At 34.9% G+C, this 20,166-nt stretch overlaps 1 protein-coding gene across 6 annotated transcripts; it reads right to left on the minus strand.

The window, feature by feature from the left end:
• Positions 1-1,253: 1,253 nt before the first annotated feature.
• On the minus strand, positions 1,254-14,018 carry LOC127785681 (GDSL esterase/lipase At4g10955-like). 6 transcript variants are annotated; one of them, XM_052313077.1, is made up of 5 exons: positions 13,782-14,018; positions 13,683-13,706; positions 3,014-3,224; positions 1,898-2,884; positions 1,254-1,576 (listed from the first exon to the last, which is right to left on the minus strand). In XM_052313077.1, exons 3-4 carry the CDS (start codon positions 3,088-3,090, stop codon positions 1,900-1,902), a joined length of 1,062 nt encoding a protein of 353 aa, XP_052169037.1. In that variant the 5' UTR covers positions 3,091-3,224; positions 13,683-13,706; positions 13,782-14,018; the 3' UTR covers positions 1,254-1,576; positions 1,898-1,899. The 6 variants fall into 6 exon arrangements, with proteins under 6 accessions (XP_052169037.1, XP_052169036.1, XP_052169038.1 ...); XM_052313076.1 differs by having other exon boundaries at positions 3,014-3,227; XM_052313078.1 differs by having other exon boundaries at positions 3,014-3,227; positions 13,683-13,710.
• Between the last annotated feature and the right edge of the window lie 6,148 nt (positions 14,019-20,166).

The raw sequence follows: 20,166 nt of genomic DNA on the forward strand, positions 1-20,166 counted from the left end.
ACCTCCAGTCGATCCACCAAACCCAAAAAACACGCCAAGAACCCCAAAACGCCAAATTCGTCAGCCTCTGGTATGTTACTTTCTGTTTTCTGCCTTCTTATGACTTATAAAGCCCACATTCTCAATTTGACCAAACTTCTTAATTGTAGAGGAAGAAACTGACTTCCAAGAAAAAACCGCCGACACCTCCTCCATCGGTAATCGACGACTTAACCTTCCTTCTTCTATTTTTATCAAATGATGTCATATTTATCCTTCTTTTTTAGCCTCCCCGCTATCCATCTCCTTCTCAACACGAGTCAAGTGAGCGAACTCCGTCGGCCAAAGACGGCCATAACGCAGAAACACCAGCATAGCCGATCCCTGCCGCGCTTGTAAGTATTTTCATATCCTCACATATCGGCTGCAACGCTTGCACTATTAATACCTTTAACTTATCTCTCTTCAGGTTTTAGCTGAATATGTTTTCCTTTGGCATCAACCAGTTCATGGATGAAGAAGGGGAGGAGGCTTCCAGTAAAGCCCTGGTCCCTATTAATGATGACATCAAAGTCAAATTTGTAGATATCGCTTATCGGCTAGGGAGCTCTTTGGATTCCATCATGACTATTGGTGGCCTTAACAAAACTGTCCATCATGACTATTTTTCGATGTTGTTATTACGAGAAAGTTGTCATGTTACTACACGATGATCGTTATGTTACTGCGGAATTCCTGCGAGACGTGAACAGCAAAGTGGTGGATGGGGGAGGGAGTCAATGCGCGGGTTTGACCGGCGGGAGGGGGCTTTGACCAGCCTTTGACTGAGGTGGGAGGGGGGGATTTGGGCCCTAGGAAGGAAGGGGGAGGTGGGATTGGCCCATGGGAGAGGGGTATAGAATACTTATTCTAGGAGATGGGTGCCCTGGCACCATGGAGCACCAAACAAATTTACTATATTCATATATATGTACATATATATATGATTGGTCAAAAACATTTATGAGCACTCTTTTTCTCTTTTTTTTTCTTCTCATAATGGTTGAGAATATTTTCTACCTTTCTTTCTCTCTCTCTTTTTTTACAATCATCTATTTTTGTAAACTACTGGCGAGCCATAATCGTAACAAAGTCCAACTATAACCACATAGACCAACTATAACCACAGAGAATCGCAAGTCCAATTCACTTCACTGTAAAAAGGGCAAGATTTGCTGAAGAAAGATGAATATAGCAACGACAGGGGGGAAAACAAAGCAACAAGAGCAGGAGAAATTATTGTGGCAGTTTTCATTGATTTTATACTCTTCTGAATGCAAATGCTTCAATTACAAAACATAATTTCATATCGGTACTTATAGAATCCAAGGTCAACACTACTCGATCGGGATCAAGTAAACTCGTGCGCACCGCACGTTACGTTGGAGACCACATGTACAGGCATATTTGAAATTTCATATCTGTACAGGCATGTATGCATGCTGCAGTCGATCGCTATCACGAAATGGATTAAGTCCAATATAGTATACGAATATAGAATCATAGATAGGCAATATTCAAAATATATGGATTTACCACTCTGGCAGGCCCTTCTCACCTGGAAGAAAGACAAAAAGAGCCGCAACATTAATATGTTTAGGTACATAATGGAACTTTGCAATATTATAAAATGAATAATCACGCTTGTCTATGAAATTGCACGACCAGGTCAATGATGTAAAATGAATAGGTTCCAACTTTAGTCATGTTCTGCATATAATCAAGCATTGGATTGCATTTCTGGACCACGTTTGCTCAGTGAGTAATCTCAATTTAGCACTCCTTCCGTTGTTTTATTTTTTTTAAGATGAACCAACTTCAAATATTAAAGGATGGAGGTATAGTTGTAAGCAAATACTGGGAGAAAGTTTCACCATACCCTTATTGCACGGGCCTCCACCGATACAGCTTGCCGAGCTCTGGGTCCAGCCCAGAGCTTGACCAACCCAGCGCGACGTTGGACATCCACCACTGTTTGAGCCCGTGCGGATCCTCGTTGTGGCTCTCCTTCGTCACTTTCCACAGCCTCGCCGTCGGCAGGAGGTGCGGTTGTTGCTTGTTTTCACGGAAGACGGAGGAGGCCATGTCCCGATAAGACATCATCATCGCCGATTCGGCAACACGGTGGAAGCGCTCATCCACCTGCTGCCGCATCTCAAAGTAGTCGATGAAGCCCTGGCAGATGATGTCCCCCTCGTGCACGTAAAGTTGCGGTTCCCATGGTAACAGCTTCTCGAATATCTCCTCCATTCGATTCCTGTGGGACTTCATGAGCGTCTTCCCGAGTGCACACTTCACGAAGTAGCTGAAGGCATATAGATCCTTCTTTGCCTCCTGCGGCAGGTGTAGCCAGTTGATCGCCGGCCCCATCGACACCTGCGGCGGGTTGAAGAGGAAGGTGTGAAAGTTGAGATTCTCTTGGATCATCATATGCCGCCCCACGTCTAACGCGAACGCCGCGCCAAGCGAGTGCCCCACAAGCCATACGGCGGCGGCGCTGGTCGTTTCGACCATGAGGCCTCTGATCTCAGTAAGTACTCGGTCGAAATGGCTGCACTTCCGTAGGTCGTTTATGACGACCTTGATGTCGTGGTACAGATCGAGCAACGGTTTGGAGTGCTTCAGCATGGTGCCGCGGAAGGCGATTATATAGGCAGGAGCCGACTTGGGGCGAGGCTGATCGCCGGCGGCATACCTGTATATGGCACCAAACATGAATTGATCATGCCCCTTGAGCTCTTTGAAGAGCTCAAGGTTGAATTTCTCCCACCACGGCGGCGCAAGCCCGTTGTTATTCTCGTGCGCGTGGAGGGAGGTTCCTTTGAGAATGCAGGCGGCAGCGCACCGGCGGTGCTCCTCGCTGCCCCTGAAATAAATGAAAAAAATAACATTATTAGTGATTTGTCCTTCCTGGAACTATATAAATATATATGCCAGTCATCAGTACATGCATGCATGATATACTACAGGCGTGCGGAACTTCCAACCACATTACCAATTAATATCCGTCATATCCTTTGGTCCGGCGATGTTGAAGCTGTCATTATCAGTGGATTCACAGTTCGAACCCATAATTAAGTTAGTCCCGTTGACTGGTCGAAATTACTCGATCGATCGGTACGGTAGATCGGAGAGAGACAACTCGTTTCAGTTTGTTTGTGGACGATATCCTTTCTTTCGAAGCTTCGTGTCCATTTCAGTGGTACCTGCTGGATATACTAAGAATATGAGACTTAGGGTGTGTTTAATTCACGTTAAAATTGGAACAATGTGACAAAAAAGTTGAAAGTTTGTGACGAAAAAGTTGAAAGTTTGTGTGTGTAGGAAAGTTTTGATGTGATGAAAAAGTTAGAAGTTTAAAGAAAAACTTTGAAACTAAAATCGGTCTTACTAATACGTTCCGGCCCGTACTATATAGAAGTACAGCTAGCAGGAAAGCCCTTGCGTTATCTAATATATATATATCAGATGATACTAGTAAAATGACCGAAATTGCATTGATTAGGAAATCTTAGTTTGGGTTTTAAAACACCATGCATGCGTATACATTAAAACTACCATGAAAACTTAAAAAATACAACTCGAGGTAGATTATTTCAAATATATATATATATATATATATATATATATATGCACCAACAATCTACACCATTGATGGGTCTTGAGATTCGTGCTAGTGAAATGTACCATGCCATGATGACAAAATGATGGTTTACTATATAGGGGAGAGATGGGAAAGGTACACAATGCCACTGTCAAATTTTGAGTTATTCCCTAATTGCTCTTTTCTAGTAGTATGTCACAGCACAAGCATTCATTGATTCAAAGCAAATTTTTATCTTGTATTGGTATTAGTTTTTTTTTTATCTCTCTTCACTTTATAGCAGTGATATATATTTAGATTTATTGAACATGTTCATACTGATATATCATATATCTTTGTTTCTATGAAATATGAAATTTGTAGATGATTTCTTAATGACATATCTCTAAATAGCATTTAGAAAATGATTTATATATCTAAATAAATGTGCAAATGGTCCCCTAAAGTTCATACTAATGACATTTCTCTGAAAATGGAACTTGCAAATGACACATCTCTAAATAGCATTTAGAAAATAATTTATATCTAAACCCATAACTTGCATGGCATTTCAAAGACTGATAACAAATAAATTGACTAGACAACCATGAGAAAAAAAAATGTGCAAACGCAAAACAAAGAGAACACAAAATCCACCCATAGAAAGATAATACAGCCATTGGGGGGATGGAAATACATTATTATTAATAAAATATCAATTTACATATCATCTCATAATATGTTGTACTGAATCTACATCATATACTTTTAAGAAATATAATATATATTTTTATCAACATATTAAATAAACGTAGGTCATTACTTAAAAAAAAAAGGAAACCCACAAATATTGAACTAGTAACAACTAATCTGTTTATGAATTACGAAAAAATTTATTTGTTCAAGCTATTGTAGTACTACTTGAGGGGCATTTTAGACCACAAAAATTGTAACATGTACCATCCTTTGTAGCCACCATGAAGGGAATTAGATACACGTGTCAAACTATCCATGTAGTTGCATATACCCCTTGGTTCATATTATCCAGCATATATATATATATATATATATGTATATATATAACCTATATATATCATCCGGAAACTATTTTGATCCTTGAGGGGAGATGTTCCCTCGTTGTTTATCACTCAAATAGTTATAAAAAAATTGAATAAATTTGGGAAGATGTATTAACACGCGATATATCATTTTACGAACAAGTTTAAATTCAACTTCTAAATACAAATTAAACTACAGCTAGTTAACGTATATTCATAGTAAAATTTGTTTTTTTATTTAGGAGATGTAGAAGTTGAATCTAAAGTTGCATGTTTGTGGTGTAATATATCTCATGTTAATACATCTTTTTAAAAAAAATTTATAACTATTTAAGTAACATGCAAATAACGAGGAGATATCACCTCGAGGGATCAAAACGACTCTCTATTTCATCGTCGCACTTTTGCGTGATGCCAATCCATTAATTTACTTCACTCAGAATCTGTATAACTTGTATCTCTTCTCACAACCATTACTAACGTTTCTGGGCATGTGATTGTGCGTCTAGCTCGTTCTCTCACAATTCAGAAAACTCTTTCAGATTTGAGTGAAAATAATAGAATAATGCCAGAAGTGTCATGTCGTTAAATATCATAGCTAGAGTGTCCATATAAGACACAACGACAAGACACAAAAATAAAGAGACACAACTATAAAACTAGAGAGCCAGCCGGAAGGCGTCCGAGCGTCCCGACCCAACAAAAGGCAACAATAATATATATTGATTATTCTCAATTGTTAATAACATAATGTACATCTAGTAAAATATATTGATTATTCTCTGTTGTTAATAACATAATATATATCTAGTAAAATCTGTACTTTTACTATCATATTATGCATACCATAATCAATATATGTTTTTACTAATGTATATTACTTATCCCAACTATTTTAAAGAAAATATCTTTATTTCTTGACGCATTCAAAGAAACCACATATCTGTTATATACTAAATACATTAAACTTCATACAAATGCTTCTAAGCCGTTACGTAGCATTCTAGAAACATCCTTAAGCCACTATGTGGCACTCTAATAATTAAGAGAAATTTAGAAAAACAACAAAAATATCTAACCATTAATTTTCATTAAAATTGATGGACCCGTTATTTATAACCATTAGATTTATCTTAAAGAAAAAATTCACCTCCCAAACCGGCTGCAGCGGTTGATACAAGGTTTGGATTTTTCTGGTCCAAGAACAATAATAAAAGCGGTGGCGGGTGAACAAGTGGAGGGATGGCACATGAGCAAGAGCACAATGGCCGGTAGACTTTACAAATCTATATTTCCTTAAGGGCATTCCCAACCCAATGACTAGGATGGTGTCCATAGCATTAAATAAGTTGCCACCTAGGATAAAAAATGATGTGGCAAGTGAAGAGGAAAGAGAAGGAAACCATGTCTTGCATGAGACATGGCTTCTGCACAACATCCAAGACATCATGTGAAATAAGTAGCATTAAATTGAAGTATGGAATAATGGTGTTTGCATTGGAAGAGTAGTGTCTAGTACTAGTTTCTTGATGATATGGAGTTTATGGAAACTATGTCTAGTGTTATGAGTTAGGACTACTCTAAGGGACTAGTGGTGGTGGTAGTTCTGTAACCACCCCATCACTAACTCCCTGTTTTTTTAAGGAAAATGACAGGTGGGGATTGATGGTCCAAATGTTAACCACACTTAACCAATTCTCTTCTTTAATTTTTAGGAAAAAGGAGAAAATACAGCCAAAGGGTCTACATGCCGATAACAAATATATACAGCGATTAATTAAGAGATGATATATAAAAAAAATAATAATGGTAATTTTCTTTAATTGAAATCCCATTATATCGCACGGAGTTCTATAAGGTCAACAGGCTTGAAACACTCCCACACAAAATCTGAAATCCTGGAAATTACCATGTTCATTCAAAAATAGAGAAAATCTAGACAATCAATTTAGTGATTAAAGTAGGGACCGTCTATAGATTTCAATCACCTAAAAATACACACAAATTCTAATCACTTATCTATGGTGGAATTAAAGTGTACGCCAAGATTCGGGCTAATCATAGTAGTAACTCCCCCTCCTCCTCTCCCAACACATCCCCCTCCCACCGGGAATGGATGATGGGCGGTTGACCGCGCGCGATCGCCTCCTCCCTTTAGTGCTCGTATATTCGTATATATATATGTATATAGTTTTCTATATATATGTATAAACTTTGCGTATATACATTTTATACGTATGTATACAAAATATATATGAGTAACATTTTGTATATATAGTTATAAAAATATTTGTATATGTGTATATTTTATACATGTACATATATATTTGGGCTAAACAAATTTATACATATGCACAAAAAAGTTTGGATGTATATATACGTACGAACTTCATATATATATATATATATATATATATATATATATATATATATATATATATATATATATGTATGTATGTATAAAGTTTGTACCTAAAAATTGAGCATATAAATTTTCAATATATAAACTTTAGGTATACAAACTTTATACGTAGAAATATATATCTCAAAACTTTATGCACATAAATAGTTTATGTGCACAAACTTTACTGTAGCAATATGTGTACAAACTTTGTGCACATAAATACTTTGAATTTGAATTGGTATCAAAAGCAGGCATATAAAATTTGGTGTACAAACTGCAAACTTTTAGTGTATAAGATTTGGGTGTATAAACTTTAGAGGTGTACTTTTTTTTAAGAACAAAGGAAAATGTGTGGTGAAGATAAAAGGAAAACAGGGGATAAGGGAAATTGATCATGCGCGATCAGTCGCTTACCGCCCATTAGTGATTTTGCCTCCCTCTCCTCCCCCCCCCCCCCCTCAATGACCGCCCCTTCCCGTTCGGCCTCACTGGTGCCACAAAGGGGGCAAATGGTGCCTACTAGAACGGCCTTCTCCCTCTTTTGTCCTCACCAAGGCGAGCGGCAGTGAGGTTCCCTTGCTCCACCATGTGTTTCCCATCTTCAGAGGTTATCAACGCCCGACGACATTGTTGCAACCACCTACTCCCTCCGGTTTTATTTTAATTGACGTATTGAACAATGACACGGTCTGCAAGATATATCTTTGATCTTATTTTTCTACTATAATATATATAATAAATAAATCTATATATGTTGTTCTAGTTCTTTTAAACTAAATATTTTTAAAGTTATTGATGGTCAAAGTTAAAAAAGTTTGACCACAACATTGTCCAAAACGTCAATTAATATGGAACTGGAGGAAGTAGTAACCACTCCAACTTCTATGTTGCCAACACAGCCAACTGACTGCCAACCGTTGACCTCCAACCTTGGTCCTGTTTGGTTCCATGGACTAATTAATAGCCCCCACCTTTTAACCCTGAATTAGCCATCAAGGATCCAAACATGTGGGCTAATTTGAGGCTAAAGTGAATTAGCCCCCCTCAAAACATTAGCCCCTCCAAGGGGTGCTAATGGGGCTAATTTTGTGTGGGAACCATCAAAAAGCAGCTCTCTCTCTCCCCCTCTCTCTCCTCTCTTTATACTCTCTCTCCACCTTTTAGCCTTGAATTAACTCATGGATCCAAACATACCACTCTAGGCTAATGTTTAGCCTACCAATTCATGACTAAACATTAGCTCTCAAAATTAGCCCTGGGCTAATATTCCAAACAGGGCCCTTGTCCGTCACCCGTCAAATATGTGTGTATTTCCCCTTCCTCTTTCTTATAAATATAAGTACTAAATATCCTAGAATTCATTGCTTGTACTTAAATTTCAAATTTGGTAATCTTAGGCTTAATATTGTTCAGTACTCTCTCTGTCCTAAAATATGAACTTTTTTAGACTCTGACACGGTCTCCTAGTAATTTTTAGGAACTCACAACTATATCTCTTATCATTAGTTGGTTTCGAGGTAGACCGTTCTGTGCGTATGCAATAACCCGTTTGCATTGGCATTCTTGTACTTTGCTATTTGGTATACTAGGTGAAACCTCGCGAGTTGCTACTGGAGTTTACTATAATAACAATAAATAAAAATAGTGTGTAAAATAGCTTAAAAAATATTGATGTGATTCAAATTTAAATAGTACTCCCTCCGTATTTTAATGTATGACGCCGTTGACTTTTTAACCAACGTTTGACCACTCGACTTATTCAAAATTTTTATGCAAATATAAAAATACTTATGTCATGCTTAAAGAACATTTGATGATAAATCAAGTCACAATAAAATAAATTATAATTACATAAATTTTTTGAATAAGACGAAAGGTCAAACGTTTATTAAAAAGTCAACGGCGTCATACATTAAAATACGGATGGAGTATTTAGAATGATGATTCATATGTAAAAGTAAAATAATGTGACTTTATAAGATAACAAAAGAAGGAAGATAATTTAGACCATACATCTAAGGGCTAAAATAATTGAGATGATATGGCTTAGTGAGAGAAGAAAAGAAGAGAGATAATTTGACATAGATTAATCATCTAAGGACTAAAAATAATTGATATGATATGACTTAATGAGAGAAAAGAAAAATAATATGAACTAAGTGATGATGAACTATAGAGGTATATATAATATTATAAAAAATGATGGATATATACATATATATATATATACACACACATATATATATACATATATATATATATATATACATACATATACATATATATATATATATATATACATATAATATATACATACATATAATATATATACATATATATGTATATGTGTGTGTATATATATGTATGTATGTATGTATATATATATATATATATACACACACATATATATATATATACATATATATATATATATATATTCAACGATACAACTATCATCCCTTTGAGTTAATTTTTGTTCGTTTTCGCCTTCCGTTTGATATCGGCCTTGTTTAGTTGGAGAAAATTTTTGGGTTTGGTTGTCACATTAGATATACGGACATATATTCGAAGTATTAAATGTACCCCAATAACAAAACAAATTACAGATTCCACCAGGAAACTGCGAGACGAATTTATTAAGCCTGATTAATCCATCATTAGCAAATGTTTACTATAGCACCACATTTTCAAATCATAGCGCAATTAGGCTTAAAAGATTCGTCTCGCAATTTACAAGCAATCTGTGTAATTGGTTTATTTTTGCCTATATTTAATATTCTATGCATGTGTCCAAATATTCGATGTGACAGCGTAAAAATTTTTATTTTTGGAACTAAACAGGGCCATTGATAGACACAATGGTATTACTCCCTCTATCCTATAATATAAGGCGTGCACACATTCGAAGATTCAACTTTAAAAATATTTGATCAATAACTATTATAATACAAATTAAATTTTATTTGCTAAAATTAATATCATTGGATTGATATTTAAATTTGCTTTAAGATGGTTACAATTTTGTTGCAATAAGCCATATAGTATATGAGAAATTATAAGTCAAAGATTAGTTTTAAAAACTGTGGTAAGTTTGACCATGTCGACCGATAAAGTATTTATTACTGCTGTACTGGAGAAGTGGAGAGGTAGAGGGGACAAGAGCAGAAACAGGGTCGTCTCGTCCGTCCTCATGTCGTTCACAGTGGAGAGCACGGTGACAGAACAGAAGATCTAGGGTTGGGACTTGGACTCACCCAGTGACAGTCAAAACTTATCAAAGCGTAGTGCTCAGATAATTACTCCCTCCGTATTTTATCGTATTTTAATGTATGACACCATTGACTTTTTAACGTTTGATTATTCGTCTTATTTAAATTTTTTTTGTACAAATATAAAAATATTTATGTCATGCTTAAAGAATATTTGATGATAAATTAAGTCACAATAAAATAAATGATAATTATATAAATTTTTTGAATAAGACGAATGGTCAAACGTTGATAAAAAAGTCAACGGCGTCATACATTAAAATACGGAGGGAGTAAGTATTAATTTTTTTTTCAAAAAATTGCGTGGTGAATTAAAAAATTAAGCATAATCTATTATATACTAAAAGTCCATTAAATTTCCTACAAACACTCCTAAACCGCCATGTGGCATCCTATAAACGCTCCTAAGCCGCCACGTGTCACACTAACAAATCTATTATCTATCTATCTATTATATACTAAAAGTCCATTAAACTTCCTACAAACGCTCCTAAACCGCCATGTGGCATCCTATAAACGCTCCTAAGCCGCCACGTGTCACACTAACAAATCTATTATCTATCTATTATATACTAAAAGTCCATTAAACTTCCTACAAACGCTCCTAAACCGCCATGTGGCATCCTATAAAAGCTCCTAAGCCGCCACGTGTCACACTAACAAATTAAATAAAATCTTTAAAGAAAAGCAAACATCTAACCATTGATTTTCATTAAATTTGATGGACCCATTATTTCATTATTTATAACCATTAGATTTATCTATAAAAAGAAATCGTCTTCCCATACCTAGGCCCACCTGCGCTGTTGGCATGTACGTACGTACATACGTACGTTTATTCCCTCCTGTCAATTCTTTTCCCTCTTTTTTACCTATTTCTTTTCTTTTTTCACGCTTTTAGAAAAGCAAAAATTCTATGTTAAAGAAATAAGCAAATATAACATCTAAATCAAAAAACTAATATTTGATCCGCTTATGTCTTTTGATTACTTTGCATTTAAAAATTCATCCACTTTAATTCATCTTTGAGAATAAATATGTCACATTAATTAGGGCTACATCTTCCGACTTTTGTGTGCTACTTAAGAAATTATAGATTTATAAAAATAATTATATATATTTTATCATCGTACATACCTTGATAAATAATAATACATATAATAAAATTAATATGAACATAACTTTGACCAATATTAAAAAAAATTAGACCCCCATTCTAACATAACTAAAAGTCGAAATAACATTATTAGATTATTAGATTTGTAGTGTGCTCCTAAAAAAATGATTTGTAGTGTTCATATATTTAATGCCAACTATGTATCGTAGGTATAGACGAGTAAAAAAAGATAGATTTTAATCAACCATTAAAGATTTTATTTTATTTTTAGTTAATAAAGTAATTGCAGCTAAAACATTATAACCGATAAAAGTTATTATAATTATATACATACTTACTCTGCGCTTCGACTCTCTCTTCCTCTCTCTCATTCAATTCTTTGGTCTTATAAACTTTAACTAATTAATCAAAATGATTAATAATTATAAAGCTCAATAATTACATTTTTTAAGTTATGTCTGACTGAAATTTGTTTTATTATAATTAAATATATAATTCAAGATCTATATTACCCATATTTTATTTTATTAAAATAAAAATTTGTCATTTGAACATATACACCAGTCTAACTAAACAGCAAAAATAACATAACATTGTAAAATATAATAATAAGTAATATATCATCTTAAATCATTGTATATCCTCTTAAATAAAAATAAAAATAAAAATTAGAATTTATATCAAAAAAATCTTACCATCAGTTTCCACCTAAATAGGTGGATCCAATATGTTAAAACAATTGATATACTTTTAAAACAATCCTAACCCACCATGTGTTACGTCTTAAAAATTAGAAAATAATGATACTAGAAATTCTGGGAAAAAAATAGATCATCGGTTTCACTTCAATCATATAAAATAACAGAAAAAGAAAACACCCCTCCACTTCGCCCTCCCCCATACATCCGGACAATACGGCACTACACATACCTTCCCCTCTTGGCTTAGTTCTCCACTATACCCCTCCCTGTTTTTATAGTGAGAAATAATAAAAAATATTATAAAATGGATTAAAAAATAAAAAATCAATATAAGTTGTACTTTAACTTATAATAAATATTTCATTTTTGTCATATGATAACGTTTATATATCACTAAAACTGGTATATAAAATAGAGGGAAGGTGAGAGCGTAGATTATATTATCATATATCACTTCATGAAACATGTATAAATAAATTAGATCTACGATATGAAAAAAAAAACTTATATTGTAAGTAACATTTAAAAAACTATTCCTTCCATTATTTTTAGTCATAATTATAATATCTTTGCTATCCCATCCCGACAATAAGAAAAATTACGAAGGAAATGGATAATGTGGATCATATCATCACTATCACTTGAAAACATATATACATAATTAGATTATATCTACAAAATAAAATACTCTAATTGTTATTAGCATTCCCCAACAATATTACCATCATTCTAAAATATAACTATGTCCAAATAATGTTAATTGGATCTATCAAGACAAATATTTTGATACAATTATATATTCAATAATTAAAGTGAATACATTATAAAAAGAAAGGATGAAATGTGTCCTTAAAAACCATATCGATTATCTTAAGAAGAACATGGGGCGTACATGTTGACCTTTTCCTCTACAACCGTTGGAGTTTAAACATAATTAATATTAGTATAAAGTACCATATAGACCCATATAGGGCTTACCTTATGTATCAATTCTATTTCACATTCAAATATATGTATAAATTATACTTATAAACTATTATTCACCAATCGTTGAGCCAAGATTATTGGCAAGGTGATTGTTTATGAAATTGACTATCCGAGATCCGATGAACTCCTATGCTATCAAGTGGTAAAGAAGAACATAAACTGACAATATTGATTATGTGACCTATCACCTTATAGCGGTTAATAAACAAAAATAACTATTACTTGTACAATATGAATTGCATCCTCATGACTTTATTTAAATAAAAAAATACTTCCTCCATTTCACAATGTAAGTTATTCTAATATTTTCCACATTCATATTGATGGTAATGAATCTAGATAGATATATATATCTTGATTTATTAACATTAACATGAATATGAGAAATGTTAAAATGACTTATATTATGAAACGGAGAGAGTATACAACAACATGAAAAATAAAAACAGACTTTGATGCATGCCCACGCGAATGCGTGGGCTACCTTCCCAGTTATGGAGGTAAGCCTAAGTTGCTCTTAGACTTGTCTCCGTCTTTGGACTCACCTGTAGCTGTAGCCTCTGGCAAGGCTGGCTTGAGATAAGAGAAAAAAAAAATTGTCAGGGACAGAGGAGAGTTGTTAGCTGGGTGCGGGCACTTCCTACCTAGCAGCCTGCTGACAGCGAGCATGGCAGCCGGGAAAGCTTATCGTCGGCATTCAGCTACCGACCTGGATGGATGGCAGAGCTAACGCCTAAATTGGAGGACAAAATTCGGAGGTGCGGTTGCGCGGCTGTAGCTAGGAGAAAGACTCGAAAGGAAGCTGGGAAATTTTACTGGAAAGGACGATCGGGTCGGCGGCAGTGGCAGTGGTGGCTTGGTGCTTGCCCAGACAGAGCCATATGGAGAGAAGATAATACTTGAGGGGAATGAAGCTGCTTGCCGTCATTTATAGGCGCGAAAAGTAAGTCGTCGGGCGCAAAGCGTGGACGCGGCGTAACATGGTGTTAGCTTTGCGCACGCGTGGGCCACGGCCAGAGCGTCCGCAAGTCGGCGTCGGAAGTGAGGCAGCATCTTCTGATCAGCCTCAGATTGACAATCAGATGAGCCGGTTGATGCGACATTGGAAGCTCCGATTCACGGTAAGAGTGACGACTGACGACGCAGAATGTCTGCGGCTAAAGTACAAAGAGTTCTGGCTAGCGGCAGGGTGTCTCAAGCCCACTCGAGGTGTGAGCACGTACGGCGAGCCACGGCACGGATATGCCTGTGCTGCCGGGCGCCCCGGGCCGGCGTAGTGCAAGGCAGGGGTGATTAGCCGGAGTCCGGAGAGAGTAGCAGGAAGCCGGGAATGCTGAGACCGACGGTGGGATGGTTCGACTCCTGCTTCGACGGGTCATCGATCCGGACAGAGCTCCTCTTCGTTTGGTAGTAAAGTCAGGGTGTGACTTTATTTCATCTCTACCATCCTAATTAATCGGATGGATAGATTTGCTTCTAGGGACATAGAGAACTAGGGAAGGATATGGTGTCATCAACAACTTCACTGAAATGTTAGCGGTATCTATCTATCTATCTATTATCTATTATCTATCTATCTATTATATATTAAAAGTCCATTAAACTCCCTACAAACGCTTCTAAGTTGTCACGTGGCATCCTACAAACACTCCCAGCCGTTACGTGGCACTATAATAAATTAGAGAAATTTCTAAAAATTCCCTAGCCATTGATTTTCATTAAATTAGGTGGACCCATTATTTACCACTATTAGATTTATATAAAAAAATTGCCTAACCCTATACCAGGTCCACCTTGGGCGTGTACTACGTATATTACTATATGTATGGCAAAATCTAAACCGAGAAGCCTCTCGGCTTAGCGTTAATCAGCGACGAACCAATTTGTGCGAAGGACTGCTACACGTGCTGATGTGCATGCTTGTTTTTCCTCTTAGACATGCATGTCCTTTTCTTCCTTCTTATAAATTTTTCTCTCAAATTACTTATTCGATCTACAATCCGATTACACCATTATGTTCGTTACAATTAAATCTTCACAACAAGATCTTACATGATTATATTACGATGAAAAAATATTTATATTTGTAAATTACTTTTATTATATACATAAGTTACTTTTATCATATATATAAGTTACTTTTAGATTTGACTAAGTTATTTCTTGGACATATAAAAGTAAATTCAATAAAGTCTAAAAGTAATTTACATATATTATAAAAGTATCTTAAAACAAAACGGAAATATACTATTGTATTTTTCAAGTTGAAAGGAAACACTAGATGGAGTACAAACCAGCTACTACTAGTTGTGTAGTCACGTCCAATGAAAAAAAGGCATGCATTAAAGTTACTTTCTTTTTGTTATAGGTTACTTCTATAATATATATAAATTACTTTTAAACTTTATTGAATTTACTTTTATATGTTGAAGAAGTAATTTAGTGAAATCTAAAAGTAATTTAGATATATTGTAAAAGTAATTTATAATTTTTCATCAAAATATAATCATGTGAGATCTTATTATAAAGATTTAATTGTTATGAACACAACGGTGTAATCGGATCGTATATTGGATGAGTAGTTTAAGAGAAAATTTTCATTTTAAGTATAGGTAGATAGTGTCTCTCATAGATGGAGTGGTAGCTGATTTAGACAAACCAGCTACCACTAGCTGTGTATACACGCCTTGTATGTATGTACTAAAGTTTTTTTTTCCACCTTTTGCCGGCCTGTACGTATTACTATATGTATGTATATGTACGTTTGTTTTAAAGATAGTACGTACGCACTTTCACCTCTTCTTCTCTCAATTTCTTCATATTTTTTACATATATCTTTTCCTATTATCATACTTTATTAGTTAGAAAAGCATTTTATTTGTTAAACAATTCAGCAACTATAACATCTAAATTATGGGTGTGTTCCGATCCCAAAAATTTTTTGGCCAAAAATATTATATCAAATGTTTGGATACATGCATGGAGCATTAAATGTGAAAAAATCAATTGCACAGTTTACATGTAAATTGCAATAAGAATCTTTTAAGCCTAATTGTGCCATGATTTGAGAATATGATGCTACAGTAAACATTTGCTAATGACATATTAATTAGGCTTAATAAATTCGTCTCGCAATTTGCAGGCAGAATCTGTAATTAGTTTTGTTATTAGTCTACGTTTAATACTTCAAATGTGTGTCCGAATATTTAAAAAAAATGGCCAAAGAACTAAACACGGCCTATACCACTAATTTTTAATCCGCTTATATCTTTCAATTTATTTATGACTAAATTTATAGCTAGCTATAACATATAAATAAACACTATAAAATATATAAAACATAATTATATGTGTGCGTACTTTCTCTTCTCTTCTCTCACTCAACTCTTCCGTGTTATAATTTTTAACTAATTAATGGTGTAATATAAAAATGATCAATAATTACAAAAGCTAAATAATTATGATTCATATGTCATATCTGATTTTTAAAAGTTTATTTAAGATCCATATTAACTAATGTATTATAATTAAATAAATAATTTAAAATCCATATTACTCATATTTCACTGTATAAAAATAAACACCACCTGAGCTTGCACACCTATCCTTTATGCTTCGTAACCAAATAGAAGAAACAAAGCATTACAAAAAATTATAATAAGTAATATATCACCTCAAATCATTGTATATCCTTTCTAGCGCACTTAACACATCACATGTAAGTCTTAATTAAAAACAAAACGTTAGAAATTGTAAGAAAATATATCTACTCATAAGTTTCACTTAATAGGTGGATCCATTCTTTTTAACCAATAGATATAATTTTAGAATCTTAAGCCATCATGTGTTACGTCTTAAAATTTAGGAAAAAAAAGGAAATTAGAAATTTTGACAAAATAAGGATCTTCAGTTTTCAATTAAATCATTTAGGAAAAAAAAATTCCCGTGCACTTCACCCTCCCCTCACATGTGCACAACACATCACTACGCGTCCTCTCCACTCTCTCGTCTACCCTACCTTTTTTATAGCAAGAAAATCAATAATGTTATTAAAACATGCATATTTTTAAAATCAATAATAGCTGCACATATGATTTCTAATCAAACTATTTCTCTATTCATAACTAAACCAACAATTCAAAGATCCATAACCCCTATATTTTGAGCTGGCATAAAATAAAACTAAAAAAATAACATATCAATAGGCACTAAATTGAACTATCTGGAGAAAAATCAAATAAGTTTATACTTTGCACTAAAATTGGACCAACCATCACATGTTCTATTTTTATAATATTTTTTAAATGCTTATATATTAATGGCCTTGCATCTATCCTGTACATATTAATGCTTACATATTTGTTACTATTAAATTTAAATTTTTGGACTCATGTTGACTATATTTTCTTATAGAAGAGATACTATAGATCATAAATATTAGATCTATGATATGTGTTTGTTAATTTATATGTAAGTATGTAACAACTTGCGTGAATCTGAACCAACTAAAAAGAGAACTAACTTGATGGTACAATTAGTTTTATTTACTAACAACAATAGTTCTTTAGGATCGATTTGTTGAAAAATACCACTAAACATTCAATTAAACAAGACAAAAACATTGTACTTTTAATTTATGTTTAATTTGTAGATTCTTTAGATACTTTTGAAACATGACATGTTTTTATATGGACAATAGATAATTGTTTATACGAATGAATTAAATATTCTATGTTTTAAAACATAACAAAATGTTTGGATAAATTATCTAAGAAATGCCGATGAGAAAAATTATGGAGAAATAGTACTTTTTAAACATGGTAGTTTCATCCAGTTGATATTTCGTTTATATAAGTTTTTTCAAACGCAATCTAAAATACATGCCCGCGCAATGCGCGGGCTACCTTCCTACTAAGTCTGCATATCATTTCGATTATAAAAATACTACTGTGAGTTCTTACTTTATTTCAACTTTACATCTTTACAATGGCCTGTCAATCAAGTGTTTTATTTTTAGTAATTAAACTTATATTGCATAGCACTATCCTTTTGTTTCAGACAATTATATGCTCCAATTTCTATTGTTACTAAGCTCGTGTAGTTTTTTGGGATAATATACTTGACAAAAAAATGGTTGATTAATTCAACAAGGTTTTCATTCCTTAGTATATGAATCATATGGAACTTTCATTTTGGTAAATAAAAATTCCAACCAATGTTTATTTTTTGTTAGAAAAAAAACACTTATGACTAGATAACAGGTTGTGTTCGGCTGCATTAGCTGCAGCAGGCAGTCGGTTTGAACTGTCGGCTGTCGCAGCCGTAGCGCTGCGGCAACAAGTCCCTTCGAACATAGCCATAATGTTTTCATTCGTTTATGGGCTAAGTAGCAGGTTATATGTTGATTTTATTTAAAGAAATAAGGGAATAGAATTTTATCTATTGGATTAATTTAAACGGTAATGATGAAATAAAGTCAAACTAGCCCAAAGGCAGAGGATCTGTGTCCCAGCGGCAACTTCTGACGATTTCTCTGTCGACCGTGGCTCCAGACTCCAGTGCTGGCGACGCGAATTTCGCAGCTTGGCAACTTGGCAAGGCTGGCAAGGCGTGCGTTGAACCGCCTGAATGCACGACAGCAGACCCGGACGACGACTTGCATACACGGACGACGACTTGGTAAGGTAGCAGGGGAGGGCAGGGCCGCAATCAATGCATTGTCCCAAAAAGATGGTCGATGTGACATTGGAAACTCCGATACATGGTGCGCGCTAGAGTGGTTTTCTTAGCATATAATAACTTAATATCCGATGTGATATTTTATAATACAACGAATCTGGATACGTTGTCTGCCCAGATTCATGGTATACACGGACGGTGACTTGGCAAGGTAGCAGGTGAGCGCGGGGCCACAACCAATGCATTGTCTTAGAAATAATGGTCGATGTGACATTGGAAGCTGGTGCGCGCTAGAGGTGGTTTTATTAGGATATACTCCCTCTGTCCGGGCTGCCTGTCTAGATTTATTATACTAGAAAATATAAATATTTTATTTGGTTCTTGGTTCTTATATTTTGAGACGGGGGAGTATTGTACTAGTACTTTATACCTTACCTCTCAAATTCTTTTGTCCGTTAGGCTCACATTTATCTCAAAAATAAGTTTATTTTTATCTCTTTATATACTCTCGGTTCATATATCATTGATTTTACCACTTATTTATCCATCCAACGATAATATTTTCCTTTTTTCCGAATATCTGGGAGATCTAAATATCATTCCATTAAGTAAGAAATAAAGGAGAAGGTCATTAAAAATGTCGACGTTTGATGTCGCGATTCCGGTATTTGCATAGTATGGGGATCGTTGGTACTAGGATATATGCGGGACTGAGGTAAAAGAGATGGAGACAGGGATTTTTATACAGGTTCGGGCCCTGAATTGTCAGGTAATAACCTACATCTTGTTGGCCGAAGCCGGTATTGCTCTTATTCACCATAATCACACCAGTACAATATTTGGGGTAGCATATCTAACTGTTGTCGACATGGCGGTCTGAAGGTCTGACTCGTAGTCGACAACAGGGTAGTCTTCCTCCTCGAGTTCGTGCCTGGCGAGATTAGAGATAGCGCTTTCGTCTCTCCTGGCAGTATCCGGAGACACCGTAGGGGACTAGCCGTGCTTATCCCTGAAGTCGATATCCGGCGTCTTGTCTTGGCGTATGTTGGCTTCTATGTTGATCTTCTGTCTTGATCTATTATTCCGTATATGTTGATTATGGTGGGTGTCTTCCATGGTGGGTATGTTGATTGTCTATGTCCCCTCTCCTCCTAGGGAGCCTTATATTTATACCCATAGGTGTCTCCTTGTCCAAGTAGAACTAGAGAAACCAATATGGATACAATCCGAGTAGTTCTTGTCGTTTCCATGTAGAACTCTGGTTGTCCTTCCTTATCTGAAACTCCTCCTATATCCGCAGGTTGTTTTCGTATAGGACATGGTATGTGGTGGGTCTTGCCGAGATTTAAT

The sequence above is a fragment of the Oryza glaberrima genome, chromosome 10 (genome assembly GCF_000147395.1).
Source record: "Oryza glaberrima chromosome 10, OglaRS2, whole genome shotgun sequence".
Taxonomy (NCBI): Eukaryota; Viridiplantae; Streptophyta; class Magnoliopsida; order Poales; family Poaceae; genus Oryza; species Oryza glaberrima.